Genomic DNA, 12,427 nt, shown 5'->3' with positions numbered 1-12,427 from the left:
AATTAGCTACAAATACATTGTGAATCTTTCTTCAATAAATTTTGACTTTTGGACTTTACAACACTCTGGAGTTATTGGAAATGTTTGGATCACACAGAAACTCTGTTCAGCATCTGCCATCAGCTGTACCAGGAGGTCTGACTCAGCGCTGATCGAGCTAGCAAAGCAGTTAACTGTTTGCGTGATTCAGTTTGGGAAATTCCTCCCTAGAAAGTGTTAACATTAGTTGGAGTTGGTTGGCTGACTCATCAGGGACTACAAATCGTTCCTGTTGCGAAGTCGTTACGAAGGGTCGACCCACTTGCTGGAGTAGTAAACTAGGTTTCATTACATAAGAGGTCGACCAGCTGATTGTTTTTCAGTAATTAGTCAGGCTCCATGTGTACATATATATATATATATATATACATATATATACATATATTTATATATATATATATATATATATATATATATATATATATATATATATATATATATATATATACATATATATATATATATATATATACATATATATATATACATATATATATATACATATATATATATATATATATACATATATATACATATGTATATATATATATATATATAACAACAAAAAAGCCCTTTCTTTTGCAACATTCTCTTGTTCCTGCAAAAAATGACTAAAAGCATTACAAAATGCATCACAGTTATTTTTTTTAGAAAAGCTGTAGTTAAATCCCACATTTTAGGCTGCAACAATCTTAGAGAGACTGAACATTATGTTTCTCATTTTCAGGTGATTATACACGAATGAAAACATGAAAAAAAAGGAATTTTATGTTCCATTTCTGCCATATTCCACAAATAAATCCATACAAATCTTACACACTGCACCTTTAAATCTTGAATCAGTATTCTTATGTCATTATAATATCTGTATGTATGGGGACGTTTGCAGGAAACGGAGCATTTATTGGGGTTGGACAGCTGATATGAAGAAATGATGATCAGGTTTTTCAGATCACACCTGTGCCAGAGACTGACAGCGCCAATATCTTCCAACACCATCACTTAAGAAAATAACAACAGCAGATGAACCACCTGATGCTCATCTTTGCTTCAGTGAGTTGATGTTAGACTGCTGCTTTGACTGAATATCAACCTGTACAGTGTTTAAACTGAACTAATCAGTATTTCATGTCAAAATGGTCAAGTGACTTTATGTATAATTCTGACAAACCCACAGCAAACTATTATAATTTACTGTCTTTCAGATAATTGTTCTGGTTTTACAGCCTTTAACTTTATTTTCTTTCACTCTCTGCTCTCATCAGTGTGATTTCCAGCAGAAACAGACATCTGTTTCTAATGAGAAGTCTTTGATGTGCAGCGCCAGACAACAACAACAACAACAACAACAACAGCAACACAGTGGAGCATACAGGGTTGGGTAGTAACAGATTACATGTAATCAGGACTACATAATCTAATTACACAGAAGAAGTAACTATAACCAGCCCAGACTACATTTGAAACTATGTGTAATTAGGTTATAGTTTTATTGTCAACATTTTTTAAATATGGAAAGTTTGAAAAAATTCATGGTAACAATAATAATAAAGAGAATAAAGAATATTTGTGACACACATTTTTGTGGCTGCATCCACAGTATAAGGAGAAATATTCTCAAGTTTTAATTTTAACGCAATCAAAAAGTATTCAGATTAGATTACATTGTTTTGTAATCAAATAGATTATGTTGCTAATTACAAAAACTGGCATATAAATTGTTTTCAGTAATCTGACCCAACTCTGGGAGCCTCTGAGCTCAAGAGATTTTCCTCAGGAGTTGAAGGAGAACAAAACAGAGCTAAAAGGAGAATAAATACGGCAAAAATAAACACGACTCCTAATGAGTCCTAATGTTTCTCCATGTCTATGTCAACTTTTAAGTGATAGTAAGTAAATAAACGTTGAGTTTACAGCTTGCTGTGCAGCCATCAGGTGGTCAAAAGAATAATATATTATTATGAGGAGTGCAGCAGTTAACAGTATGACCTCACCAGACTGTTAGTCAGTTCATATTTTAACATGGACATCTGAATATCCAATGTTACTATGTTAATAAAACTTCAATCTATAAATGTTTGCACAGTCAGACTACAGCAAAGATCACAAGTGTGTCTGGAGCCCTGAGTACACACACCATCACACCATGTGTCATCTTTAATATTACTTTATGAGAGACCAAAGGTAAGAGCTATTTGATCTCCTAAAACCTTAAATCCTTCCTTTCAGGTCAGCTTACATTTACAAGATGGCTTATTCCTCCAGCTTGGTTGAAGTACAACAATAAAATATATATGTTTTTTGTCACTTTGTGATATTGGCCACAACATAATACAGATACCTTTGTACATGTAATAAACATTAATGATACATGGATGCAAATTAGGTTAATATCATCACAGCATCGGTATCTTCATCATCTTGAACTTTTTCCTGTCAAGACAGCAATATAATCTGACTTTCTTTAAATGCACAATATGTAATCCCTGCCACTAGGGGGCTCTCTCATATTTAAAACATTAACAAAACACATAGTTTGAAGTACTTTGGCACCATGGGAGTTGTTCTGTTCATCATTAAACAACCACTATGGCAGATAAAAATCTATCTGACATGACTCAAGCAGAAATCATGTTCATGGATGAGATGTATTCTGTTCTATTCATGTTATGTTTGATCATGTTTGCCAATTTCTTTGATCACTTTCTTGCATATGCAATAGATCTAACCTGGAAGTTATAACAACTAGCAGCTATAGCATTATACTTATTTTTTCAGCCTTTTTCTAGAGATTTGTTGGATAATTTTACATCTTATTGCTGGTAATATTTTTTTATAAGAAAAAACATCCGTCTTGGGTTGATGTTTTTTCAACCAGGGGACACATACAGTACAACTGGTGTCACAAGTAGACACTGCTAGTTTTATGGCTTCATGGACCAAAAAGGGTGGAAACCAGTGATGATGACATGAAGCCACAGACTCCCTGTTGGAGAGGATTTTGTCTCAAGGAGTATTCTTTTTTCTTTTTAGGTTTGAAGATAATAAAGTCTTCATACAGTAGTCAGTCAGTGATCAAACATCACTAACAACTACAATAAATCAAAACAGCCAACCCTATTGCTTCCCTTGTTCCAACTTCCAAATAATTTGATATAAGTTAAAATATTCTACTCCTCCTGGTGTTGAGGACCCCCTTACAACCTGCTCAAGGACCCCTGTTGGTCCCTGGACCCCAGTTTGTGACAACGCAAAAGAAGAAGACATGAAGTTGGTTATAAGAAAATCTGCACTGCAAAATAACCACGTAAAAAATCAATGACCCGTGTTGACCAGCAGATGGCTCTGTTGTACAACTCATGCACCGTACCTCCTGCGTTTGCAGCCCACAGTTTAGTTGATCTGCCTTTATCTGAACCAGTGGCCTATGTATAAAATGCATTAAATCATGTAGAACATTGTCATGCCTCATCACTCACTATCTGTGTCTCGTATGCAGGAGGCTATATGAACTACATGTGAGGTACAGTATATGTTCTACCATGTATGACTAATATTTCAGGGCTCTTGGTCATCTTCATGAACTGATGATTTGAATGATTTGTGATACTTCTATTTAGTCCCACAGGTCATTGTGGGGGCTTAGGTTCACAAAAAGAAAGAAAGAAAGAAACTGATGCAAGAACACAAGAGGCAGTTACTCATTAAAGGATATTTCCTCACCATTGAGATCAGTCCATCATCTCCATGCACTGCCCTCATAAAGAGGAAGACCTGACACACAATGCGCCTCTAAACAGAAAAACAGCTGTCATGTGAGCCTTTCTGTAAAGATAATGGCTGTCCTTGAGAGACATTATATGCAGCTTTTGAATAAGGCTGACATCAACAGCAATAGTACAGAAAAATATGTTTTATGGGCAAACCGCAACAGAACAAGGAGAAAATGACTTTACATTAAATGCCTTTATTTAGCCGGGTGTGTTAATTTAAAACTACCGTGACCATCCTGATTTATACCCAGTGAGTTCAGTGAGGGGTATTGTCTGTCTTTTAAGGGACTGACAAAAAATTGTGCACCTCTGTGAATAAACTGGCAAAAATACAGATGACTATCGAGTGATTTGGACAAAATTAACCATGTCTCCGTGCAATGTCCAATGTCCAGATAGGGGTCTAGGGACTGAACTCTCATAACAATCAAACAAAAACTCTATAGCATATGCATATATTGAACATATATATCTATAGTCTTGTTCCTTTCACGTAGCAAAGTAGACGTTATATAAGCTACACAATAGGCTACATCAAATTATTCCAAGGGACACACATGAAGGGGTCCCTGGTTAGGGACACTTCCTCACAGACACTGTCTGTAAAATGTCAGCTATAAGACTATGAAGGAACAAGTATGAAGGAGAATAACTTCTGAACAAAAGATTCAATATTCTTTACATTAGTCTAAGCCAGCAGAACCAACCATTACCATAGACCCAGTATGGGTTCTGGAAGAGATTTCTTTCACATAACTAAGCAGAAGTGTAATAAAACAGGCTACGTCAAATTATTCTAAGGACAAACATGATGGAAAGTTGATAAAGCCTGCTGTTATACACACCTGAGGGTAAGACAGGGTCAGATAAAGAAGACAGATGATTTAATGTTCCATATGACTGAACCAAATCTAACTGAAAACACTATTTCAACAAAAACAAAGGATGATTCTGAATCTTTAAAGGCTAGTTTTTCATTAAAAAAAACTACACAAACATACTTTAACTTTTATAGAACATTGTGCCTCAGGATTCAAATAAAATGCTTTGACATTATTTGTTGGATCAGTATTATTATAGCCAATAATCATCAGCTAATATATGCCAAAGCCAACATAGACTGATATGCTGTGATAAACCAATAACTGATATTAATTGTGCATGCCTAATATAAATAATAATACGGGTATTCTGTGTTGCCATGTAGCAAATATTAATAGATATCAAATATCTGGATAATACATTTCTCTTGTAAAGGGTCCTTTGACTGACAAAAAATAAGTATTTTGGCATGAAATAGTAGGTCAAAACAGGTGTTACCAGTTATACTAATTAAGGTCCCATTCCATCCTGGTCAAACTGAAACGGTCTGCTGCTAACAACAAATGAAACAAGACCTTAATTATTATCATATGTCCATTAAGCCAGCAGTTCTCAAATAGGGGTTGGGGGATTTTGTTCTGTAACATTTGATACCAGTAAGTTAACTGATAAAATGTATTTTAAAAAGAAGTTGATATAACTGTCATTATTTGAGCATGAACATGAAGTGAGCAAAGATAGATTATTTAATGTTCCATAAAAACAGCTGAACCAAATCTAACTGATTTCTCTGTTACAACAAAAACAAAGAACAGGTCTGACTCTTTAAAGGTTAGCTTTTAATAAAACGTGTGGGAACATGGCTCCAAGGTAAGTTAGGCTAATAGCACGGTGTAAATGATGGCTTTCAAGTCAACTTGGCATGTTGAGGCTTTAGGAAACATGGATTACACCAGACGAGCAGCATCACACATTTAAATTGTTTGGGAGATCATGCAAGTCCAGCAGTATTTTGTGGACTAAAAAACTAAACCCAACCTTCAGTCAGCATGATGGTGAGTAGATAATGACTGAATTTTCATTTTTGGGTGAACTATCCCTTTAATTAGTATAATTGGTAACACCTGTGTTTATTCTGCTGTTTCATAAGGCTGCTGTGAAAAGATCTATTGAGAACCTCCCCTCCAATTTGAAAAAGTTTAAAATACATATTGAAAAATACAAATAAGCTAAGTGACCAAAATGATCTGGGCAAATTAAACATGTCTTTTAAAAAAAAACCCAAAACCTTCATATGTCCATTAAGTCACAGTAATTTTAAAGAATATCTGACTAGATCGTGAACTCTGTTTGGCGAGCAGGTTTGCATAAAAGTTAAAAAAAGGGGGCGTTTCTTGCCCGTCGGTGAAAAAAAAATAATCAGGTTTGACTGACAACACAGCCTGTTTTGCGCGTTCACGAGACGTACACAACTGTGTTCCTTGGAAACGACTTCTGACGGTTAATGAAGAGGTACTCGTGCGCGAGACACCTAACGGCAATCACGGCTCGGGAGTTTGTTTTAATATTAGTTTAAAGACAAACGGAGTAAAAGACAGACTGTGAGACTGTCTGGCGGTGGAGGGAATCTCCTCCTTTGTTCGCTAACGCAGACTTTGAACGCGGGTTGTGTCCTGACTGGACTTTGAGTTGGCTGTAAAAAAAAAAAAAAAACCTAACTTCACCCAGTTAGCCACCGAGTGAGGTTAGCTAGCAGGCTAAGTACCAGCTAGCTCTGCTCACAGCGGACAGAGGCACAGACAGCGGACGGTGATCTGGCTGCTCAGCTGCAGCAACAACTTAAAGAAAAGGAAGACACACCGTCGTTCTCATGGACAGACGAGGAGCTTCACAAGGCGAGTATTTAAAGCTACTGAAGGTGGTCATGAGTTTTGCGGGGGACTTGACTGAACTGACAACTTAGCGTCCTTTTTAATGTAATTTTAACTCTAACGTTACCGACCGCTGCTGTAATAGGGTGGGTTTATCACTACATTGATATGCAATATACAGTAGTGGGGTAGTCTGTGGGCTGAAAACGTTGGAAATTAGCTAAAAACGGGGAACTTCTATGAAGAAAAATACAACAAAGCCCGCACATAACGTTATAAGGAAGCATGTCGGCTGTATGTATCATGCTGCATGTGCGGTGACAGCCTCCACTGATTGTAAGTTAACATCCGCCTTAAGTGCAAACGAAATGTGAGCACTGCACGCGTATATATGGCTGTGCAACGCTGAATAGCTGGTGCTATTAATGTAACTGCTGTTTCTAATGTCATGTTGCCTAATTATGCTAATCGCTGTGGTTTCTCTTCACAGAGCACAATGCAAGGAGCAAGCCCCTCGGTCTGTAGGAGCCTGACACATATGTGCACCCAGAGATGATATGGCAGAACTGCGTGCAAATATTACAACGAGGCAATAGGCCAGGCAGGAAATTGGAGTAAAGCTGAAACATAAGGCTTTGCTACCCAGCAGCTTGCCAGCTTGTGTGTGCGTGTGTGTCTATGTGAATGTGAGCGTGTGTGTGTGTGCTCGAAGTGCCTATGGCGGAGTTTGGGGAGGACGGCAGCTTGCCTCCATTGAATCTTGGGGATACGGCCGTGCCCAGCGACGAAGCAGCTGGCAAGACGCATTGCGAAGTGTCGGTCTTGAATGGAGACTGTGGGATATCTGAAAATATGGTCGGTTCAGGCTCCCTCGTCGCACCTGGCAGCCAAGCCGGGGTGGAATCCGCCAACACCTCTGTCGGATTGGATGCCAAATCTGAAATACCACGCAGGAGCAGCATTATCAAGGTAAACACTGAAGTTAAAGTCTCTGTGTTATGTCACACATTGTGGTGAGCTAGCCTGCACATCTACACTGAACACAGGGTGTTGGAAGTTACCGTGAAAAACCCCTGCTCTAATTTAATTAGTCTATTTTGTGTACAGCCTGTCCTGTAAGGTGGTTACACACAGTCAGTGAATGGGTGGTTTTAACAATACAGGCCGGTAAAGGGATAACCAGAAGCACATCCTGTGCTTTGTCTCAATATCTTGCATAGGATTTCTCTAGCAGATTTTCTCCTTACTTCATCTTAAATGTCAGTAATTTAGCTGTATGTGTACGCCTGTAGAGACAGGATCAGATAATATGATCTTCACTGTTCCCGGAAGGGGAAAAACAATGTTACGTCCACAGAGAAGTACAGAAATACAGTAGTTAAATATCATATGTGAGAGAAATAGGGTATACCCAACTCTGCTGTGCAGTAAGTAGCATGTGGTTGAGAGTACAGTGCGCATAATACTAACATAGAAGATAAAATTAATAGTTAGATATTCAAAATTACAAAAGAACAATGAAAATGTGTGTTTTTTTTATGAGACCAGAAAATAACAAAATAAAATATTCAGCAAGGATGAGACTGTCCATAAAGTGTATATCTGTTGAAACTGTTCAGTGCAGTAGCATGTAATGGAGAATGATAGTACAGGTATTAAAATATAATGCAGGGCTACTGACTGTATGTCTCTGTGTTGACCTCACACATGCACAGATTAGTGATAAGGTCGGCCTTAAAATTGTAAAAGGATTGCACACTGAATATGAGTATCATAATAAAATATCTCATATTGCTGGAAAAGAAACCGGTAGTCACAGAGAATCTCTGAGCAAGACACTCAAGTCTCAACCTGCTCTGGGTGCTGGTCCTGGAGGCTGTCATGACTCTATGCCGAAATGCATACATGCACATGTTTCTGAGGGATGTGAAAATTGCATTAGGGCATGGACGTTAGGAGTATTGCTTAAGGGGTAGCACAGATGATGACACTTCCTCACGTTGCATCACTGTACTGTATGTTGAAAGCCTCCGAGACGTTGTGTCTAGCTAATGTCAGCAACTCTGTAATGTAAGCTTTGCCTCTGCTGCTGTAGACATCATAATGTCAGCTATAAGACTGTAGAGTAACAAGTTTAAAATTGTGAAGGAGAGCTACTCGAACAAAGGATTCAGTATTCTTTACATCGTTACGTAACAGTAGAGTACATTATTGTTTCTGGCCTAAAATTCCTGTTTTCATGGCCGCAATTCAAAAAATTGTGATGCATGTTGCAATGTTTTTAGGCATTTCTTAGCAATGAAATTGTGGGAGCCAGTGTCATGCAAAAACAAGTCAGGATTTTTTTTTTTTTATTGTATAGGTCTAATTCATTAAAAATCAAAGGCAGCTTGTTCCAGGGAGAATAAAGCTTCACTCTGTTCTAAGTAGCCTTGTCAAAATGGCTCAGAATTACAAAAATTCTAACAATATGTTTTCTTTGTAAATTAACAAGTGTACCTGCGGGGTATTTCACAAACAGGCAAAATCTTTTAAACGGTGACAAACTTCGTGTTCTTTTTGTTACCTGTGACAAAACAAAACAAAAAATGCAAGAAAATAAAACACTGAATCGATTCATTGGAGGCGGGTGTTGCTGTGATTGGTACAACTAGTGGAAAGCTATGGTGATTGGTCAAATTTGTGGAAAAATTGCAGTGATTGGACAAATGCAAGGTCATGCAGAATTCACGGGTACTGGCAGAATTTGCATTAATTGCTGAAATTGCAACATCGCACCGTCTGGAGAGACTGATTAACTGTACTCTACCCCGACAAAACATTACCATAGAGGCAAAATGTGTCTTGAAAGAGATGTGTGAAATGTATGCCTCTTATTTGATGTTGTTTACATTTGACTTTTAGAGGTCAGTAAATTAGTAGTCAGAGATTTCATTTCCTCCAGGACCAGCTGGATTTAAAATGCAAGAGCTAGTGTAAGGATTTTGTTGAGAAGCACTTTTCAAATGGCAGTGTCTGATATGTTTGAGTGAATTTGGTGGCTTAATCATTTATTACCATGTGTGCAATCAATATTTCTCTGCTTTGGGTACATTCTCTGGCAGCAGACAGGGGTTCAGCTGCTCACTTTTTTGCTGGCAGTTTTTACAGGCAACACATTCTTGGCACATTGTGGGTGTTGAACTTTGACGTGCTCTCTGCCTGGAGATTGATGGGGGTAATATTGACATTTCTGCCTTGTAAAGTTCCAAGTAATCTCTGACTACACAAGGACCTGTCTCACTTTCCAGGCAATTTCAGTGCAATTTATTTCAGTGGGATGTCCTGTCTTGTGATCTATAGGCTCTGTCGAAACATGTGGAAGCTTATTTGAATTAGAGAAAGGCCAATAAGATTTTGACTCCTTTTTGAAGACATTTTGGATTCAACTCAAAAAGTATTGTTAAAGAACAGACAGTAATACTACACTCCTGTCAAGATGAATGCCCCTGTACAATTTAGTGAACTGTGGCCATATTACAGAAATTTCCTAATTTTGCAGAACTTACTTTAACTGCTTAGTAACCATGGTGGTAATTAGGGTTAGGACATGATGTAGGAAAAAAGCCCATCACAGATTAACAGTTTCTCAGTTTCTAAGTGTTCATATCCTGCCTTGAGATAAGAAAAATGCATGACACATTAACTTACAAAAAATTTTAAATTAACTCCCCTAACGTTAGCATAACATTAAGCTGTCCTAACTTTAACTTTTCTACCAGGTAGTCTTAGCTAACTTGTTTAATCTGGTGGAGATCTGCTATCTTTGCCCACTCTCCTTCTTTTATCTTCCAAGTCAGTGTTATTGTAAATTTCCTGAAAAGAACATATTTGGATTTTCTACAGATGTTACTAACACCTCTAACTTATCTGTCTTGAAGGTAAATGCCTGCCATTGAATTGGGAAATATGTTAAAATTTTCTAACTGGCTACCCTCAGCCTATCAGCTGACAATTTTAAATTAGCAAAACAAAATGACCCCCAAAACGATAAGATTCATAGAGTTAGTTAGGACTCGTTTCTGTCTTATCTTAAGATTTTAAGACTTGAGATAGTCAGTTTCTGTAATTTGGCCCCTGGTCCAGGGGTTTGTCCGTGAAGGTCCAGTGCCAGGGTATCCACGCAGACAAGAAATCATTCTGAAATGCTCAATGACCTAAATTCAATTAAGTGCCATATCAAACTACACAATGAAAGCCTTCATGACAAGGCATAAGAAATAAGTGAAATGCACATCGGGTCAGTTTGAAATGATTTGCCTAGCAACACAGCACACAGATGAATAAACATGCTGTGAGTCACAGCAATGGTTATGACTTCCGATAAGTTGAAGCCAAAATGAATGTCACTTTAAGTTAGCCTTAAGAGAACTTTTACCAAGGCTGGGGTTGATGCAGGAAGTGGAATTCTTGATCATGATAGAAAAATGTCATCCATAATAAAGCTACTTGTGCAGCAACTTGAAGGTGATTTTCACTTCTCTGATGTTACACTGCTGTATTACACAAACACTCCATCAATAATGTAAATACAGTGAACATATATTACATTTAAAGTTGACATTATGTGAAAAATCTAACTAGCATGATAAGTAAATAAATTTTGGAAAGGAAAGTAAGAGTATGATGTCGTAATCACTCACTTTTTGCTTGTGTGAAGGCAAAACTCAGAATTTACTATCTGAGGGCTATCAAGCAAACCATGTATGCACCAGCCGTGCCCTTGTCTGCATGCCAATATTTCCTTGTTTTTGTTTTTGACAGCTATGACTGATCGAATATTGCACAGAGACGGTAGTTGTGAAGCGTTGGATCAGTGTTAACAAGGCAGCCTGTTTCACACTGTCAGTCAGGGCCTTCAGTTCTTGTAAAACTGCTTCTCTGAAGTGATGGGAGGATGTGGTCAGGACAACACTAACCACATTCTCATAGTAACAGCTGTGACACTGAGTACTGAACAATAACCTGACTTCCATAAAGGTTTCTGTTAAATGTATTTGGTGGTGCTGTTTGCATGTGTGAGGGGGTACAAGCTAATGGCACATCTAAAGTTACATGTTGAGTCTTTTCTTCCAAAACTGTGTGCACTGTCTGCAAAAACTTAAGCCTGCAGTCCTTGGTTGGCAAAATAACACCTTTGTAGATCTTTTAATTTGATGGTTGCCGAATACTGAACTTAAAGTGACACTCCACCCAAGCTCTACACACACCCTCCCACTCAACCTTCCACTTGTGGCTAGTTTTCAAGCAGTTACATTCATAGATCTCGTCATCCTCAGTAAAGGCTAGGTGCTGAACTTCAGTCCTTTAATGTTACCAACTGAATTGCTTCGATCCTATTGCATTGGAAAAAAAAGCTTGTCACTCAGTGCCAAATTTCGATACATATGGAGTACATCTCATCAGCTTTAATGAGCTATTGAGCACGCAGGATGCTTGCACCAAGATTTAAAGAGTGTGTAAAGGAAATCTAAACATATTATACATATGAGAAAATAGTTGCTGAAAACATGAAAAGACTGAGAACTATGTAGTGCTGGATTGTGAAGTTGGACTGTGTGCATGATGCCTGTTTTCAGGATTTTTTGGGTGGAACTGAAATATGGCTCGATGATGCACTGGAGCCATAATCGTCTAACACTATGTAATCAAACCGCCAACTAGTTATCTGCATAGATAACTAATGTTTAGTGGAGTTTTCACTGCTTATTTGTTAGCTAGTGCAGCTAATGTGTTTGCCTGTCTGTGAGTTCTTTCACCACACTGGTGCGTCTTCTCCTCCCTAGTGTGGGGGTGGCGAACCTGGACCTAAGGTGTAGAGGTGTGTCTGATGGCTAACATGGTGTCACTTATTGTATTGTTCAGGAACTGGTATCGATGTCA

General features: G+C 37.9%; 1 protein-coding gene across 1 annotated transcript in view; it reads left to right on the top strand.

Annotated features, from left to right (window-relative positions):
• Window positions 1-6,085: 6,085 nt before the first annotated feature.
• Window positions 6,086-12,427, top strand: part of plcl2 (phospholipase C like 2) — a 42,647-nt gene continuing 36,305 nt past the window's right edge. Inside the window, exons 1-2 of the mRNA XM_084727636.1 lie at window positions 6,086-6,529; window positions 6,996-7,474. Of these exons, the coding sequence (XP_084583762.1) occupies window positions 7,223-7,474 (252 nt within the window). The 5' untranslated portion in view covers window positions 6,086-6,529; window positions 6,996-7,222. The remainder of the gene's footprint in view (window positions 6,530-6,995; window positions 7,475-12,427) is intronic.

The sequence above is a fragment of the Lutjanus erythropterus genome, chromosome 9 (genome assembly GCF_056507025.1).
Source record: "Lutjanus erythropterus isolate fLutEry1 chromosome 9, fLutEry1.hap2, whole genome shotgun sequence".
Taxonomy (NCBI): domain Eukaryota; kingdom Metazoa; phylum Chordata; class Actinopteri; order Lutjaniformes; family Lutjanidae; genus Lutjanus; species Lutjanus erythropterus.
This window is presented reverse-complemented; position numbering and strand designations above follow the sequence as displayed.